The sequence below is a fragment of the Trichechus manatus genome, unplaced genomic scaffold, assembly GCF_000243295.1.
Source record: "Trichechus manatus latirostris isolate Lorelei unplaced genomic scaffold, TriManLat1.0 scaffold00062, whole genome shotgun sequence".
NCBI lineage: Eukaryota > Metazoa > Chordata > Mammalia > Sirenia > Trichechidae > Trichechus > Trichechus manatus.
Window position 1 is genome coordinate 10,997,637 of NW_004443998.1, and position 20,086 is coordinate 11,017,722.

At 40.8% G+C, this 20,086-nt stretch overlaps 1 protein-coding gene and 1 long non-coding RNA gene across 2 annotated transcripts in view; one reads left to right on the top strand and one right to left on the bottom strand.

Annotated features, from left to right (window-relative positions):
- The window catches only part of CPA3 (carboxypeptidase A3), a 31,214-nt gene extending 21,150 nt beyond the window's left edge, over positions 1-10,064 (bottom strand). Inside the window, exons 1-3 of the mRNA XM_004379203.2 lie at positions 9,947-10,064; positions 9,773-9,848; positions 6,445-6,569 (exon numbers count right to left, since the gene is read on the bottom strand). Of these exons, the coding sequence (XP_004379260.1) occupies positions 6,445-6,569; positions 9,773-9,848; positions 9,947-10,014 (269 nt within the window). The 5' untranslated portion in view covers positions 10,015-10,064. The remainder of the gene's footprint in view (positions 1-6,444; positions 6,570-9,772; positions 9,849-9,946) is intronic.
- The window catches only part of LOC111821074 (uncharacterized), a 52,423-nt gene that overhangs the window by 10,624 nt on the left and 21,713 nt on the right, over positions 1-20,086 (top strand). The gene's annotated exons all lie outside the window — the stretch shown is intronic.

Here is a 20,086-nt window from a genome sequence, read left to right on the forward strand (position 1 = left end):
GTAATTAGAGTTTATTTAGCGTGTGGGACCAAACGCTGCTCATGAATATGGATTCCGATTAACAGTGCTGACAAGCACATTATTATGCACATGATATCTAACTCACTGGATGCTTTGCTTTTGACTTATGATGAATCTGGGATTTCTGAGCAAATACATTTGTGGCAATTATTTTAGCATATTGTACTAAAACTCACACAAAGCCTAAGAAGATTTGATGTTATATTTTAGGTGGTCACTCCAGATACAATTAATTGTTTGAAGCTTTGCCCCACCTGCATTATCAGAAGTAAAGGAACCAGGCAAAGAGAAATTTCATGGTCCCCAAGGTTGATTCTTAACACCAGGCAGTATTAATTAGTCACAGGAAGCTGGAGTCGAAGAATATTTTTAGACTTACACATTATCAATTTAACTCCTGTGATAACAGCAGCAAAAGAAAATCATGTGAGCTGAAATACGATCTTGGCACAAACGCAGCTGCACCAGGACTTCAGAACTCGTTACCAGATTGTTGCTGATAGGGACTGGAGATGAAGCCTAAGGCTGGAAATTAAGAACTAGGGCCAGATGTTATTTTCATGAGCCTTCCCACTAACCAGCAGCCAGGCTCAAGCAGATGAAACCAAATGACTTTCCCTCAATATTTTAGTGCTCCAAGATTTGCTTGATTTGTTAAAAAAAAATATTCCTAAACGTAGGTGGAACAATACATAATTATCACTGGGGAGTCAGCCACACAAATGGCTGATGTCTATCGGTTCTTTCCTGTGTACCAGGCACTTTGCTTAGCACTATATTTACATTTTCTCATTTAATCTATTGATCAGAACACTATTGAGCCGTCAGCACGGTTAATCAGGTACCATTATTATCACCCCCATTGTTACAGAAGGTAGGTAGATTCTCCCAATTGACATGACTGGTAAAAATGCTAGAGTTGGGATTCAAACCTAGAGATGCCCGACTCCAGCACCCAGGCTGTGAACACTTATAAAACAAGTTCTCCATCATGAGTGGACTTCCTGGTGTTGCCAGCAAGCCTGTACTCCCCTTAGTCTGTAGAGGCTGGTGTGAGGGGTTTGCCAGTTTACCAGCTGTCATGGAAGCTTGTGTCCCAAGGTCAAGGGGCAGGTAAGAAGTTCAGAGAAGAAGCAAGATGAATCCCACTTTGGCAATTTCAAGGCTGCCTGACTCTGCTGATTTTAGAGTAAATAAGAAGGAGTAAAGGAAGACCCTCAACGAGATGGATTGACACAGTGGCTGCAACCATGGGATCAAGCATAATGGCGATTGTGAGCATGGCGCAGGACCAGGTAGTGTTTTGTTCTGCTGTACACAGGGTTGCTATGAGTCGGAACCAACTCGACGGCACCTAACAACAACAACAAGAAGAACTAGAGGACTGTGGACCAGTGTATTTGACTGCCATAGGCTGTGTGTGTGTGTATATATACAATGGGGAAGGATGTTTCAGCAAGGCAGAGTTGTTGTTAAGGGACCTTAATTGAACTCTCTGTATGCCCACATCACAGCAGGATACCCATCCGTTTCTGTTGAGTCGATTCCGACTCCTAGGGATCCTATGGGACAGAGTAGAACTGCCCCATAGGGTTTCCAACACTGTCAATCTTTACAGAAGCAGACTGCCACATCCATCTCCCGCAGAGCGGCTGGTGAGTTGGAACTGCCGACCTTTCATTAGCTGCTGCGAGCTTAACCACCGCGCCACCAGGGCTCCTCCTAGAAGATTCCAAACCCAAACTCATTGCCATCCAGTCAATTCCAACTCATAGCAACCCTGTAACGACAGAGTTGAACTGCCCAATAGGGTTTCCAAGGCTGTAAATTCTTATGGAAGCAGGCTGCCACATGGTTCTCCCACGGAGGAGCTGGTAGGTTCGAACCGCCTGTCATTTGGTCAGCAGCCAAGCGCTTTAACCAGTGCACCACCAAGGCTTTTTCCCGGCAGGACAGGGCCTACTGAAAGAGCATGGTTTCAGATTTCCACAAGTTCCCATTTTCTCCAATTATCTCCCTACTTGGGGCTACCATGCATCAAACTGCACTTACTGACATAGATTTCCCAACACTTGAGCCATATCTTTGGTTGAATAATAAACTCGAAGGCACTTATTTATTCACTAGAGAGAAAGGGAGACTCTGAGGATAGCTTCTAGTAATCCCCTGTACCACAGTGTGTGTGTTTATTTGTGTATGGTTATTATCCCTGTTTTAGAGTTGACGTAAATGAGGTTGAGAGAAGTTTAAAGAAATTGTCAACGCTGAATGTCTAATTTGTGGTTTAAGTGGGACTGGACCCGAACCCGCTTTTTTACCGATCACACTCTTCTGCTTCTCTCCATGACCAGCACCTCTTGGGCGTTGGTAGTAGGCTCTAACATATATGCTTTGCTTGTGAGCAAGTAATATATACCAATGTGGAGCAGAAGGAAAAATGAACGGGATGGCACATCATAATGATTTGATTGAAACACTTATTTGATGGGACTATGGATATGCTTGGGATATGAATTTGTGTCTGACTGAACATTTATTAGGTAATTAGACATTAATACGAGTTGGTGATTACTGCTGTGATAGTTTGGCGCTTATCTCTTGCATTTCCCACATAGTCTTGCATGGATCCTAATAAGATTTTGCTGTATTGTCCTTTTTAGGTTTTACTATTAAAAGCTCAGCTGCTAACCAGAAGGTCGGCAGTTTGAAACCAACAGCTGCTCCTTGGGAACCCTATGGGGCAGTTCTACTCTGTCCTATAGGGTTGCTGTGAGTCGGAATCGACTCAACAGCAATGGATTTGTTTTTTTTTTTTAATTTATTATTATTATAGGAATAATTATTTTCTGAATTGCCTTTCATTAACAACTCTTTATTTTCTAATATTAACTTTTGATCAAAGAGAAGGAAATGTTCAAGACTGGCTATCTAAAATGTAAAAAAAGTGAGTCACAAAACGAGGATTTTAACTGATGAATTGCAATATGGCGGCTGCCCTTCTTGGCTCAGTCCAAGAGACGTGCTTTCCTTTAGGCCTTTATTCACCAGTCTGCTCAGGTTTGTTCATATATGCACAGTATTCAGTTTTTGGACTCTTATGATTTCGAAAAAGTGTAAATAAAAAGGAAGCGAGCATGCGACTTTAAAATCAAATCGGTCTCAGTAATTTAATTTTCTGAAAATTAAAAAAAAAATCACATGCAGAAGCTTTAAGCTAAATAGTGGTTTATATGCACTGTCTAATGAAGGGTGTCTAAGTAAATCATTGTGTCAAACCAGCCTCTTAATATGGGTTTATTCAGCCTGGTGCCTGGGTCCTACCAGATGTTTCTGTTCTGAGAACCCTCTTCTGTTACTGACTGACACCGAGTAACACATATAATTAATATGCAAATAAAATTATCTATATAATTAGTACTCGGAGACAAGATTTTAAATAGTTCTTGTCTGCACAGATCACTTTACATATTTATATTTCTGAGGAAAGTAACTATCTAATTATGTGGATTTCCCACAACTGTAGCTAATTTGGGCCAATTTCTAGAAATCACGTTCTAATTAGATAAAACTAATTTTTATAGGTAGTTTAACACTTTGACTCTTGATGTAGATAGCAAGAAAGTATCTTGGTGTAAGATAAGCAAAAAACACACTATCTGTGAGAAGCTGGATTAAACCTCTATTTGAGTCAGGCGAGGAAAGGCTTTGGAGCCCTCGTGGTGTAGTGGTTAAAGAGCTCAGCTACTAACCCAAAGGCTGGCTGTTCAAATCCACCAGCTGCTCCTTGGAAACCCTATGGGGCGGTTCTACTCTGTCTTATAGCAACTCAACGGCACCTAACAACAGGAATAGGCCTAGAGGACCGAAGAGGAGAGAGGGCTGATTGAGTTCCTTGATAAAATCAAGTGATGTCAGCTCAAGCAAGTAGCTTTTTGTCTCCATCACCAGGCCATTAAGAAAAACATAACGCCTTCACTCTGCTGCCCAAGCCAAATTATATCAAATTTGGCCAGAGCACTACCGTATTTCAGCTTGGGCTGGTTACTTGGTACAACTTGGTTGATTATAGGAATCTAGATCAGGTCAATACTAATGAAGTAAAGCGAGGGGTGCAGTAGCGGAGGCACACATTTGAGAAGCTGGAGGTTACATAGTGAAGAGGGGTGATTCTTTTAGATGGAAGAATCAAAATGTCATCCAAACGTTAGCATAAGCAGATTGTCTATAATGTATTACTAATTTCTGGGTCTTGGAGGTATATTTGTAGAGTGTCTCAGGCACCCTGGTGGTGGAGTGGTTAAACACTTGGCTGCTAACCGAAAGGTCAGCGGTTCGAGCCCACCAGTCACCCTGCGGGAGAAAGATGTGGCAGTCTGCTTCTGTAAAGATTACAGCCTTGGAAACCCTGTGGGGCAGTTCTACCCTGTCCTATACAGAGGGTCATGTCTATTTCTAATTTTAATTGTGCAATTTGTAAAAACATAGAAAAGCACATACCATTCTATTAATTAAAAAAGGTTAAAATGCTGGTGTAGGAGTGTCTGGGTGTTGCCAATGGTTAATGCATTCAGCTGCTGAACTGAAAGATTGGTGGTTCGAGTCCACCCAGAGGCTCCTTGGAAAAAAGGAATGGCGACCTACTTCTGAAAAATCACCATTAGAGCACAGTTCTGCTCTGACACACGTGAGGTTGCCATGAGTAGGAATTGACTTGGCAGCAACTGGTAAAGCGCTGGTGTAAATTAATTTTGAATTCTGTTCTCCAGATTTATTAACTTTTACATTTCATTCACAGCAAGATTTCTAGCGATAACAGAAACAGTGATCAACAGCCATCAGAAGTAATAGCCTGCTACTTTTTAAGCCATGAACAGGGATTGCTTTTGGTTCACTTGTCTTGTGTATGTCTTTCCTTAATTTCAATATAGTTTATTTTTATTAGGGATATTGCAGCAGTACTGTAAATACAAACTAGATGTGATGAGCAGCAGTAAATCCCACTCTGCAGGATAAAATCCCCAACTTCAGCGGGATCTTTGATTGTGCCAGCCAGAGTAAGAGGGACTTTTGAGTTAAAGTACTGAGTTAGGTAGTGGAGGCAAGAAATAGCAAGTTCAAACAAACAAACAAAAAAACTAGTGCTTAGCCGTGTTTTGAGGGGTGAAAGTCTTAATAAAGAGGGGCATCTTGGGATGGTGAGGGCTAATGGAGTTAAAACAGGACTCCCCGGAACAACAAACCTCTAAATGTTTGAAAGCATAAAACCACACTTTGTTTTTTAAATTACATGTTGATTTGGGATACTCATTGTTAGGGCTCCTTTCATTTCCCCAGGGCCCAGAACTGTGCCTGGCCCATGATTGGTGCTCAATAAATTCTAGATTTCCCTTATTTCTCTACAGGGCCAGAATGACTCATTCCACACAGTGGGCTCTTTGAGATTCTCTCTCATCTCTTTAATTTCTGTCTTGCTTCCTGCTTTGCCTTTGCTTTCTCAGAGGGAGAATTTCTTTCATAAAGAATGACTTATTTATTATCTATTTCACGTTCCTATATCCCTAACTTAATGGTAAGCCCCATTTTGGGGGCCTCCTTTTATGTATCAGGGAAATTTAAATGTCTGAACATGGTGCTGGTAATCACTGGTAGCTCGTGAGCTCTGGGCGCATTACCTGCCGGTAATGATGATGTATGTTAAACCACCCATGTGCTCATGTGGGCTCCCACCTATGAGCAACTGGCTTTTGGAGATATGACAGATGTAGGTCATTGTCATGTTCTTGCAGATCAGAACAAATCTAAGATGGAAGTTGAGTTCCAAGTCTGATCTCATTGCCTCTATAAAAAAAAAAAACAACAAATACCCAAACCCATTGCCATCAAGTCGATTCGGACTCATAGTGACCCTCTAAAGGACAGAATAGAACTGTCCCATAGGGTTTCCAAGGAGCAGCTGATGGATTTGAACTGCTGCCCTTTCGGCGAGCAGCCTGAGCTTTTAACCACTGTGCCACCAGGGCTGTGTTACCTCTATAAGCAGGACTTAATAGTCTGTTTGGCAGTAACTGTGAATTTTCTCTTACAGTTAAAGAACTTTAAGTTTTTTGGGTTGAATTAAAAATTAGTTCCATTGTAATACTTTGCTCAGGAGTCCCTGGGTGGCACAAATGGCTAAACGCTTGACTACTAGCTGAAAGGTTGATTGTTCGAATACACCCAGAGCCATCTAGGAAAACTGGTCTGACGATCTGCTTCTGCAAGGTCACAGCCTTGAAAACCCTATGGAGCAATTCTACTCTGCACACATGGTGTCGCTATGAGCCAAAATCAACTTGCAAGCACCCAACAAAACTTTTCTCTCCATTTCAAGACTCCAGTAACTTCTGACTATACAACACATTGGAATATATACATAGGACTTACTCATAGTGCATTTGATTTTGTTCCAGGGCAGACTGGATGGACTGGGAGTTGTTTTCACTCACTCGGAAATCCACCATCTTGTTAGCAGTTACATGGTGGGTGGCATCTGGATACCAGAAGTCAAGCTGCCAAGGAGAATTCAGTGTTAGTCGCAGTTATTTGCTTGCTCACCCAACATATATTTATTAGAAATGATTATATGTCATCACCATGAAATTTGGGTTTCAGTGGTGACCAAGGTATGGGCCCTCTCCTTGTGAGATTTTTTGCAAATACATTTTAAAAATATTGAATATTAGGGAATGGGTAAGAAACCATTTATGCTGGTAACTTTTTCAAGACATAACCGCCCCAAAAAACCAAACCCATTGCCATCAAGTCGATTCCGACTCATAGCGACTCTATAGGAAAGGGTAGAACTGCCCCGTAGGGTTTCTGAGGCTGCAAGACTTATGGAAGCAGACTGCCACATCTTTCTCCCATGAGTTCGAACCACCACCAGCAGAGTGCTTAACCAACGTGCCACCAGAGCTCCCTTTTTAAGACATAGTATCTATAATGTGGAAAGAATGGTCAACTTTTGGCTAATCTGTTTTCTCCCACCAGTTTGGGGTTGATTGGGATTGTTTCATGATTGATTTAGCTAGAGCATCTGGCTTTAATTGAGAATTTAGATTAAATTCCCCTCAGGCAGCCCTCAAGACCAGATGCCCCTGTAGACTCTGGAATTCCTGGAAGGTTTGTATCCAACAGATGCCATAACCTCCCAGCTCTGCCGTTTTTCTAGCAGTATATCCTTGGGCAAGTAACTGATATTTTTTGAATTTCAATCTCCTCCCCTAAAAAATGGGGCTAACATGACTCCATTGGGAGCGCTGTGGAAGTTAAATAGGTCTGGGACAGGCAGGCATCAAACAACTGCTCATTCCTTTCTCTCTCTCTTCCCCTAGCTGGGAATTTCAGAGATTTGGTGAATGGTCCCAGAAGTAAGTATTTAGGTTTTAAAACAAAAAAAAAGAAACTTTGAGAAGATTCCAATTCTTGTGGTTCTTTAAAATCACTCTCAATTTGTTAAACCAAGAGAAGTACGCCTCTCCAACCTGGCAAATGTGGGGAAAGCTCACTTTCCACCGGTCATACCAAGCTTGTGACTGTGTCTAAGTCAGGCCGGCTGTTTCTTAGTTGCATCTCTCACTACCTCAAGTTCAATCAATGATGTGGCAATATGATGCTATTCTGAACCATACAGTCTCTCTGTTTATTTTGATCAAAATGCTATAACATGAACTGGATATATGAGAGGTGTATGATTTAAAGGAGAGGTAGGCAGGGCCATCTGATCACAATAGCAATTCCTCTGTTCTAACGGGGTGATGTGGCACAGGATTGTAGAGGTCAGTGCATTTTCGTGACTGTTTATAAGCTCCAGGCACAGACCTGGGCGCCATGGTAATAGAGGCTAGTAAAGGACTTATGAAAAACGAGAGGCTTCATGTCGAAGGCAGAGGCATAAATGCGTGTTTCCAAAAGGCCACCCAATGCCGGGGGCAAGCATAGGGTGATTATGGAGGACAGGGAAACAAACGGGGTCACAAGAGTCGATAGAGAAGGCTCCTTGTAGGAAATGCTGCCTGAGCTAGGTCTTGAAGAATAAGGAGGAGTTAGCCATTTAAAAAGGTGGAGAAACACAATCCTTGTGAGAAAAGGTGTGAAGGACCAAAGCTGGTGGGTGTTTGGTGTTCCCAGAGTGTGGAAAGTGAGGAGGAGGATGGGAGGACAGGGGGCTGGAGAGTCTGGCAGAGTTTAGATCATGAGGGCTTTGAATGCCACACCAATAGGAAACATCTCCACAGTGCTTATCATGGCCAGACTTGCTTCTGAGAGCTCCACAAATATTACCAGTACCACCAGTTTCTATCAAGTCAGTCCCAACTCATGGCGACTCCATGTGTGTCAGAGTAGAAGTATGCTTCATAGGATTTTCAATGGCTGATTTTTTTGAAGTAGATCACAAGGACTTTCTTCTGAGGTGCCTCTGAATAGACTCAAACCTACATCCTTTTGGTTAGCAGCTGAGCTTGTTAACTGTTTGCACCACCTACCTGTACTATGCCATACCTGTTGCCATCGAGTCGATTACAACTCATAGCGACTCTATAGGACAGAGTAGAATTGCCCCATAGGGTTTCCAAGGAGTGGCTAGTGGATTTGAACTGCTGACCTTTTGGTTAGCAGCTGAGCTTTTAACCACTGCACCACCAGGGCTCCATCTGCACCACCTAGGGATTTGTATTGAGTCACTTAATCTTTATAACAATCTTATGAAGTAGGTATGATAATTATCCCCATTTTACAGAGGTGAAAATTGAGACCCAGTGTGGTTAAGTAACTTGCCTAAGGCAACAGAGCTAGTGTAGAGCTGAGATTTGAACCTAAGAATTTGTCTCTCATCCATGCTCTTTCAATCCTACGCTGCCTGTCACTAAAGAGCTTTAAGTGGAGAAATATGCTTGTCAGCTTTTAGAGAGAGCACTCAGGTTGCAGTGTGGACTTGGCTTTAGGGGAAGCGGTACTGGAACCACAAACACTAGTCAAGGGGCTATTGAAATCGTCCTGGTAAGAAGTAATGAGGACATGAACTGAGCAATGGTAGTAGAATGGAGAAGAAAACTGCAGATTTGAGAAACATGTGGGAATTAGAATAGGCAGAACATTTGATTGATTTGATGTGGCTGATAAAGGGGGATGTGACTAGAATTAATCTCAGATTCTCTGATGTGTAATCTTGGGCATTTAATTTACTGTTTCTGAACTTTATCTCTGTTTTTAAATGGGTATTGTAAAACCAACATTGCTAATCTGTTGGAGAATTTGAAATGACATATGCAAGGTGGCTGACACAATGTGCCTGGTGTATAGTGCAGCTGAATAAAGTCTACAGTAACTATTTTAGCCCTTTGGATTTTAAGGAGTCCCTGACTGGTGCGCACAGTTAAGTGTTTGGCTGCTAACTGAAAGGTTGGTGGTTCAAACCCATCCAGAGGCACATCAAGAAGAAAGCCCTGGTGATCTCCTTCTGAAAAATCAGCTATTGAAAACTCTGTGGAGCAGTTCTACTTTGACACACATGGGGTTGCCATGAGTCGGAATTGACACAACAGCATCTCCTTGATTGGCTCTTAAAGGCTGACCTAACTTTAAGAGTTTCCTTTTAAAAGGGACTTGCTCTAGGAAAGGGTCATGGGTGTTAAAAAAAGAAGAAGAAGAAGGGACTGGCAACTTTTAGAGAACAGAAAGAAATGATAAAATATCCTTCTCAATACTTTACCTCCTTGGTTTTGGCCAAGTCCTTTATGATGTTTGCTTGTTTTTCATCCTGGGGCTTCACACGAAACACCTTTTCCCTTTAAGAACATAAAAGATGAAAAACGTGAATGGTAAAGAAACATTCCTTAATCCTCTTCCCGCACAGAAGACTGGAAGACAGGGCAGTGAGATTTACCTGTCAAAGCGGAGAGGAGCAATCGCAAGGGTGGTAGCGATCAAACCCACCAGCAGGATGAACCTCATGATTCTTCTTTGCTGGCCTCAAGGCCCTCAGCCAGTTTTATGCCTCAGCCAGCTCTTATCGTGAGGAGCAGCTGATTTCCTCTTGGCCTTGTGTTGGATGAACTATCTCCTCCCCTTCCAGATTTCTAGCTGGGGAAGGAGAAGAAGGGTACGGTACTAACCCTTGATGCCCACAGAGTGGCAAGCACATGGCCATGCTACTAGCATACATTTTACAATAGGGAATGCCCATTTTACAGATGAAGGATGGAAGACAAGTTACTTTAGCAAGTAACTCGCCTGAGGTGGCAGAGCTAGTATGTTCACAGAGCTGGGATTTGAACTCAGTTCTGTTTGTCCTAAAGTACTACTCTTCCACTATGCCTGAGATGAATGATGGAAGGAATTAGTTTTAAATTTGCACTTGTTGCCTGAGATGTATTTGGGTGTCTAGCCATAGGACCTTGGTGGATGGTTCTTAATAATGTGAGAAACCTAATGTAATATACGTTTTAGCAACTAGATGTAATTTGTTAAATTAAAAGCATTTAAATTGCAAAATATTTTGCATATACTAAAAATACTGTAAGTACTATGGACAACATTAATGCATTCACCATCTAGATTTTAAGATGGTAATATTTTTTGCCATATTTGCTCTGTACCTCTCTTTGTGAAGAAATGAACATTATAGGAAAAGCTAAGCACCCTTATCCCCACTACTATCCCCTTCTCCTCCCTCTGTCCTCATTGGTAACCTGACACAAGATAATATCAAAGCTCAAATGTTTCTTCATGGGATGTTGTCTTCAGAAACTGGATGTTGTAGGTGCCCCCCCAAAATGCTTTTTGAAGGTTGAATTAATGAAAGCCATTTATAGATCATTTTTAACAGTCTCTGGGGATTTGCAGTCAGAAACACAACTCAGCTAATCATGGATTATTTGGGAGAAGGCAACAGCTTTACCTAGAGCCGTACTTTACCTGACAAAGTGAGTAAATTTATGTACTCAGGTAAATTTTTAAAATTTCCTATTAAAAATTACTTCCTCACTTTGGCACATGTACAGATGATCACATATGAAACTCTTCAGAGTCATGGTTGTATGTTTTTGTGATCACTTGAATGTTTTGGGGGAGATGCCTCATTACATGTAAAGCAGCAGCTACTTCATTCCCTCGCTCTCATAGTGTGGGATACAACAGGACTTTCTTTCATCCTCCCAAGGGTTCCCCTTCCCCAGCTCCGCAGGTACAGATGAGAGAGGTTTACAAATGCCTTTATGTTCCTGACCTTAGGTAAGCTCATCAGAACTGTTGTTGTTCGGTACCATTGAGTTGATTCCGACTCCTAGCAACCCTATGTACAACAGAACGAAATACTGCCAGTTCTGCCCCATTCTCACAATTGTTGTTACACTTGAGCCCATTGCTGCAGCCGCTGTGTCAGTCCATCTCATTGAGAGTCTTCCTCTTCTTTGCTCATCCTCTACTTTACCAAGCATGGTGTTCTTTTCCAAGGATTGATATCTCCTGATAACATGTCCAAATTATGTGAGACACAGTCTTGACATCCTGGCTTGTAAGGAGCATTCTGGTTGTACTTTTTTCCAAGACAGATTTGTTCATTCTTTTGGCAGTCCATGGTGTATTCAATATTCTTCAAAATTCCCAAAGGAAAAGCTTGTTCCATTGTTTTTGTCTAAGAATGTTTTCCACCACTCATCTGTCAGTTTGTTTACTGTGGTGGCTTGTGTGTTGCTGTGATGCTGGAAGCTACGCCACTGGTATTTCAAATACCAGCAGGGTCACTTATGGTGGGTAGGTTTCAGCAGAGCTTCCAAACTAAGAAAGACTGGGAAGAAGGACATGGCAATCCACTTCTGAAAAAATTGGCCAGTGAAAACCTTATGAATAGCAGCAGAACATTGTCTGATATAGTGTCAGAAGATGAGCCCCACAGGTGGGAAGGCACTCAAGTTATGACTGGGGAAGAGCTGCCTCCTCAAAGTACAGTCGACCATAATGTTGTGGATGGAATAAAACTTTTGAAACCTTCATTTGCTGATGTGGCACAACTCAAAATGAGAAGAAACAGCTGCAAACATTCAATAATAATTGGAAAGTGGAGTTTTTGAAGCATGAATCTAGGAAAATTGGAAGTTGTCAAAAATGAAACGGAACACTTGAAGATGGTGTCCTAGGTATTAGTGAGCCGAAATGGACTGATATTGGCCATTTTGAATTAGCCATATGGACTACTATGCCGGGAATGACAAATTGAAGGGGAACGGCATCACATTCATTGTTGAAAAGAACATTTCAAGATCTGTCCTGAAGTACAGTGCTGTCAGTGACAGGATAATATCCGTAAGCCTGCAAGGAAGACCAGTCAATACGACTTATTCAAATGTATGCACCAACCACTAAGGCCAAAGATGAAGAAATTGAAGATTTTTTACCAACTTCTGCAGTCTGAAATTGATCAAACATGCGATCAAGATGCATTGATAATTACAGGTGATTGAAATGCAAAAGTTGGAAACAAAGAAGAAGGATCATTAATTGGAAAATATGGGCTCATTGTTAGAAATGATGCAGAAGATCACATGATAGAATTTTGCAAGACCAATGGCCTATTCATTGGAAATACCTTTTTTCAACAACATAAACAGCGAGTATACAGGTGGACCTTGCCAGATGGAATATACAGGAATCAAATCGACTACATCTGTGGAAAGAGATGATGGAGAAGCTCAATATCATCAGTCAGAACAAGGCCAGGGGCCAATTGTGGAACAGACCATCATTTGCTCATATGCAAGTTCAAGGTAAAGCTGTAGAAAATTAAAACAAGTCCACGAGAGCCAAAGTACAACCTTGAATATATCTCACCTGAATTTAGAGATTATCTCAAAAATAGATTTGATGCATTGAACACTAACGACCAAAGACCAGAGTCGTTGTGGGGTGACATCAAGGACATTGTACATTATACATGAAGAAAGCAAAAGTCATTAAAAAGACAGGAAAGAAAGAAAAGACAAAAATGGATGTCAGAAGAGACTCTGAAACTTGCAGTTGAAGGTAGAGTAGCTACAGTGAAAGAAAGAAATGATAAAGTAAAAGAGTTGAACAGATTTCAAAGGGCGCCTCGAGAATACAAAGTAAAATATCATAATAAAATGTGCAAAGAGCTGGAGTTAGAAAGCCAAAAGGGAAGAACACACTCAGCATTTCTCAAGCTGAAAGAACTGAAGAAAAAAATTCTAGTCTCGAGTTGCAATACTGAAGGATTCTATGGGCAAAATATTGAACGACGCAGGAAGCATCAAAGGAAGATGGAAGGAATACACAGAGTTACTGCATCAAAAAGAATTGGTCGATGTTCAGCTATTTCAGGAGGTAGCATATGATCAAGAACCGACAGTATTGAGGGAAGAAGTCCAAGCTGCACTGAAGGCATTGTTGAAAAACAAACCTCCAGGAATTTATGGAATACCAATTGTGATGTAAAGCTGGAAGTGCTCACTAACTCATCTATGCCAAGAGATTTGGAAGACAGCTACCTAGCCTTCTGACTGGAAGAGATCCATATTTGTGCCCATTCCAAAGAAAGGTGTCCAACAGTATGTGGAAATTATCTAACAATATCATTAATATCACATGCAAGTAAAATTCTGCTGAAGATCATTCAAAAGCAGTTGCAGCAGTACATCAGTGGGGAACTGCCAGAAATTCAAGCAGGATTCAGAAGAGGACGTGGAACAAGGGATATCATTGCTAATGTCAGATGGATCTTGGTTGAAAACAGAGAATACCAGAAAGACGTTTACCTGTGTTTTATTGACTATGCAAACGCATTTGACTGTGTGGATCCTAACAAGTTATGGATAACATTTTAAAGAATGGGAATTCCAGAACAGTTAATTGTGCTCATGCTAACAGAACAAGGGGATACTGTGTGGTTTAAAATCAGGAAAGGTGTGCATCAGGGTTGCATCCTTTCACCATACCACTCAATCTGTATGCTGAGTAAATAATCTGAGAAGCTGCACTATATGAAAAAGAACGTGATATCAGGGTTGGAGGAATATTCAGTAACAACCTGCGATATGCAGATATCACAAATTGCTTGCTGAACAAGGCTAGATTAAGGCATGTAAGGGCCCTGAACAGTGATAATCTGTGGTGGCCCGTCCTCTGCTTACTCACACATTGAAATGGGATATGTGAGTTATATACATATGTGTGTGTGTGTGTGTGTGTGTGTGTGTGTGTGTGAGAATGTCTTTTAGCTATCCATGATATGACTTCTTTTTCAATGTAACTGTAGTATCAGCAATTGAATGCAAAAGTGGTGTATGCCATTTCAGCGGATGAGATGACCTGTATTATAAAATTTTTAGTAGATGCTGGGTGCTAAGATTTTTACTACATACCACATTTTCTACAAAAAGAATATTCCACATATTCCACAACAAAGAAAAGGAGTCAGTGAACTTAGTTGTATCGATAATCAATGTAAAATTTTGTTGATCTCCCACAACGAAAAATTAACTTTCACCAATTTTGCTTTAAATGGCTAATACTTCAATTTTGATGCTTGTTTTGTAATAAATGCTATAATTATAAATGAACAAATGAAAAGATGTCATAAAAGAAAATTTAATGATTAGAAAACAAATGTTATAACAAATTATTTTATCTTTAGGTAGATCTTTCATCTCTAACATGTTATAATTAAAAACATTTTTTTCTATTCTTTGCTCTTATAAATTCTTCAATGATTTCATCACAATTAAGCTGCCAAACAATATCTACTTCCATACATAATAAGGATAATGAATTGAGTCTTTCTTATTGATTGTACTTTAGATGAAGGTTTACAGAGCAAACTAGTTTCTCATTAAACAATACACGTTGTTTTGTGACATTGGTTGCCAGCCTCATGGTATGTCAACACTCCCCCCTTCTTGACCTTGGGTTCCCCATTACCAGCTTTCCTGTCCCCTCCTGCGTTCTTGTCCTTGCCCCGGGGCTGGTGTGCCCATTTAGTCTCATTTTGTTTTATGGGCCTGTCTAATCTTTGGCTGAAGGGTGAACCTCAGGAGTGACTTCAGTACTGAGCTATAAGGGTGTCTTGGGGTTTCTTCAGTCTCTGTCAGTCTGGTCTTTTTTTTTGTGTGTGTGCGTGAGTTAGAATTTTATTCTACATTTTTCTCCAGCTCTCTCTGGGACCCTCTATTGTGATCCCTGTCAGAGTCAGAGCAGTCGATGGTGGTAGCTGGGCACCATCTAGCTGTGCTGGACTCAGTCTGGTGGAGGCTATGGTAGTTGTGGTCCATTAGTCCTTTGGACTAATCTTTCTCTTGTGTCTTTGGTTTTCTTCATACTCCCTTGCTCCAGACAGGGTAAGACCAGTGGTGTATCTTCTTTCTTGAATCATTATTGTAATTTTAATTTATAATAATTTAATTTACAATTTTTACCATTAGCTTCACATCCTAGAAATATATTCTGGCTACAGAACCTTGTTTGTTTACAGTCCAGAAATTTTCGACACAAATTTTCAAGTGGTCCACTGTGATGTTGTCCATACTTTCAATGCATTGATTTACATTATTAGAAGAAAAATTATTCCACAAAGCAGGATCTGTATTTCTGTTATTTATAGGGTCTGCAGATGTGACAATTTCAGATTCTAGAATAGTTTCACTTCCTACACCATTATTAAATTTTTTGCTACAGCAAGGAATGATTCTGTTATATTCGTATTGCTATCAGTTGGAATCAACTCGACGGCAACTTTTTTTTTTTTTATTAGTAATTTCAGCACTAGCAGTACTAGTACAACAATTTTCACCCATTAAACTCTAGTGTTCAACAGAAGAAGTCTCTTCTGAGTCATTGTGTTTTAAAAAGCCAGTTAATTTCGGAATTGTCTTTAGGGATTCACAAACCCTTTTCTTTTCATCTTCTGCAGGCTTTCATTTTTGTGCTCCACTTAGTTGTTGCTATTTCATTTTACCTGGATATAAAATTATGTCACTTTTTAAACTTGGTTCTAAGATAGCAAATAAGTTGGAATAATTGAAAATAAACAAAATTTATAAAACAAGTAAAATTTATAAAATAAAATTTACATTCAAATTTGGATGTCACAGAAAAATGTATGTTTGAAAATTTGTAAGTAAAAAAAAAAATTGATGTGGAGCATGGAATTTTGTTCTTCAGGTCTTAGATGGTCAAAAGAACTAGTACTTCCAAGGCAATTGGAAAGAATTTCACTCGTTTGTCATGCGATGTTTGTTGGTGGGCCCTTCCCAGATCTCCACCAGTGTTTTTTCTCCAGAAATAATACTCAAGAACTTGAGCACTCACTTTCCATCCTTTGATGCTGCGTCTTCACAGTTCGCTGGACTACTGCTGATGCCCGACGGGGGCGAGAGTGATCTCAGAGAGCAAGATAAAAATACAAGGGTATGTTCAATCTGAAGACGGTTTTGGTTTGCTTTTTGCAGGACCAGATAACGTCATGAGTCACGAGATCATTGTGCCTCTGGTGTGTTCTCATGTGGTCGACAAGACAGAAGTGAATGTGGGCTTATACCCGATCGGTCCAAAATGAAAATGAAATTATAATTGTTATCATATACAAAATTTATAAAATGATATTAATTTCATTTAGTGCCCTCCCAGTTCCCTTCCACAGTGGTGCTCGTTTTCCCTTATGTCCTGTCTGCTTGGCATCTGTGGGTCTTTGCTTTGGACAGCTGGTACCCTTGTTTTGTTGATGTCCTAAGCACATGCTATCTTAGTTATCTAGTGCTGCTATAACAGAAACACCACAAGTGGATGGCTTTAACAAAGAGTAATTTATTCTCTCATAGTCTAGTAGGCTGGAAGTTCAAATTCAGGGCATCAGCTCCAGAGGAAGGCTTTTTCTCCTTGTAGGCTCTGGAGGAAGGCCCTTGTCATCAATCTTCCCCTGGGCTAGGAGCTTCTCAGTGCAGGAACTTGAGGTCCAAAGGACACACTCTGCTCCCAGTGCTGCTTTCTTGGTGGTAAAAGGTCCCCATGTCTCTCTGCTAGCATCTCTCTTCTACATCTCAAAAGAGATTGGCTTAAAACGCAACCTAATTTTGTAGATTGAGTCCTGCCTCGTTAACATAACTGCTGCTAATCCCATCTCTCATCAACATCATAGACAGGATTTACAACACACAGGAAAATCATATCAGATGATAAAATGGTGGACAATCACACAATACTGGGAATCATGGCCTAGCCAAGTCGACAGATATTTTTGGGGGACACAATTCAATCCATGACACATGCTTACCTTGCTTATTGAGTAGTCCATCCCTGTGGCTGAAAGTGAAGAGGACTTGAAGCACTTACTGATGAAGATCAAAGACTACAGCCTTCAGTATGGATTACATTTCAACCTAAAGAAAACAATAATCCCCACAACTAGACCAATAAGCAACATCATGATAAACAGAGAAAATACTGAAGTTGTTAAGGATTTCATTTTACTTGGATCCACAGTCAATGCCCATGGAAGCAGCAGTCAAGAAATCAAACGATATATTGCATTGGGCAAATCTGCTGCAAAAGGTCTCTTTAAATTATTACAAAGCAAAGATGTCCCTTTGAGGACAAAGGTGTGCAAGGCGTGGTATTTTCAGTTACCTCATATGCATTGGAAAGCTGGACAATGAATAAGGAAGACCAAAGAATTGATACCTTGGAATTATGGTGTGGGTGAATAATATTGAACATACCATGGACTGTCAGAAGAACAAACAAATCTATCTTTAAAGAAGCACAGCCAGAATGACCTTCAGAAGCAAAGATGGCGAGACTTTGTATTATATACTTTGGACATGCTATCAGGAGGGACCAGTCCCTGGAGAAGGACATCGTGCTTTGTAAGGGAGAGGGTATCAAAAAAGAGAAAGACTCTCGACAAGTTGGATTGACACAGTGGCTGCAACAATGGGCTCAAACATAGCAAGGATTGTGAGGATGGCTCAGGACTGGGCAGTGTTTCGTTCTGTTGTACACAGGGTGGCTATGAGTCGGAACTGACTCAACCACACTGAACAACAACAAGATCATGTCACAATGAGAAAGAGTTTGAGTTTGGAATTAGCCCTGGTGGCTCAGTGGTTAAGTGTTTGGCTGCTAACCAAAAGGTCAGCAGTTCGAATCCACCAGCCACTCCTTGGAAACCCTGTGGGGCAGTTCTACCCTGTCGTTTAGGGTCACTATGAGTCGGAATCAACTTGACGGCAACAGGTTTGTTTTTTTTTCAAGCACAGATTGTCTCCCAAACACTAGCTACGTTACCTTGAGCAGACTGCTTAGTCACTGTGGGCCTTGGTTTCTTCATCTGTAATATGGGGATGCTAAAGTGACTCTTAAGGAACCCTACTGGCGCAATGGTTTAGTGCTCAGCTGCTAACCAAAAGGTTGGCAGTTCAAACCCACCAGCCACTCCATGGAAGAAAGACCTGGCAATCTGCTCCCATGGAAACTGCAGCCTGGAAAGCCCAATGGGGCAGTTCTGTTCTGTCCCATGGGGTCGCTATGAGCTGAAATCAACTGAAGACAACCAACAACAACATAACAGCAATGTGACTCTAACAAGCGACTGTGAGGGTTAAATGAGATAACCTGTCTAAGTGACTTTGCACATGGTATTACTTCAAAAGAAAAAAAAAAAAAAAAAAGCCCCTGCCGTCTAGGCTGTTGATAAAATTGTCTGGTTCTATAAACAGAAACTTACAGTTGGCAATTGCCAGACAGCAGAACTGATGAGTATCCACACATATCATGTGGTAGATTACAGTGGTGGTTGTGACTTTTAGTGGCAAAACCTCTCTCTGTATTTGTTTTAATGTGGACTATATCAGTAAAAAAAAAATTTTTAATGTTATAACATTGCTTTGTCAACCTTAAAGCCTTTTTCTGTGTGACTGGTTTTAAAACTGTGAGAAGGCTTTTATAGGGCAAGTAGGAAGCACACATTCATTTCTGTTTTACTTGGGGATCTAGGTAAATGTTTGAGGACCCTGGTATCTCTCAGGTCAAGTCTCTGATGGTAAATAAAAGTCTTTCCTCATCTTCTTAGTATCTGTTGCATGCTAACAGTTCCTTCTTTCTGGAATAGGACATCCACATGGGATGCATTGAGACCCTCCCACTCCTCCTCCCCAATCCATCCAGCCTCTGAAGAAAAGTACAATAGATGGATTTCAAGAATGTTCTGGAGCTTTTCCTCAGAACGGGTGCTATTTCTTGGCAGACATACTTCAGTGCAACCTTGTATTACTGCATCAAGGTTTATACAGGGTCTTGGCATGTGTGTGGAGTAGGATGAATGGTTGTTAGACACCATATCATTTTAGAATTGACTATGTAAGACTGTGATGTTTCATAGGTTAAATTAATCTCTTTAAAAAGAAGTTTAAAATTTAATGCATCACACGGCAACAGTTTTCCATCTTTTTTGGAGCTTTGCAATCCTAGGATTTTTGTAGTAGTCCATGTCTAGCAATAGTGTAAAAATATCATTTTATTTTTTTAGCGATGCTTTTTTATTATTTTTCAAACATTCTCGCAACAAAAGAAATGTCCTAGAAAATGGAAGTTTTCTTGTGATCTACTAGAATCTTTCAGATAATTCTCCGCCTTCCAATCCAATCCAATGGTTATTCCTGGAATACTTGTAGATATCTCATAAAGGATATACTGCAAGAAAAATTTGTCACCCTTAGTTGTGGCTGTGGGATTCTTAGCATTGAAACCAAACTGCCCTGCAAAATGTTGCAGAGAGACTTGTCTTAATTAGCTGCGGCAAATGTGGTATTTCTGGACAAATAAGTGGGTGTGTGACCCAGGCTGTGTCAGGCCGGGGAAGAAAACGAGTGACTCCCTGTTCACCTAAGAAGCACATCAAGACCCTATCTGACCCCGACATTACTTGCCATGTTTCCCCCTTCCCTTTTTCTAGGCCTGAAGTCTCTCTCTGACCAATGTGTTTTAGTGAGCTGGCCAAAGCAGATGAACACAGGGGATGGGA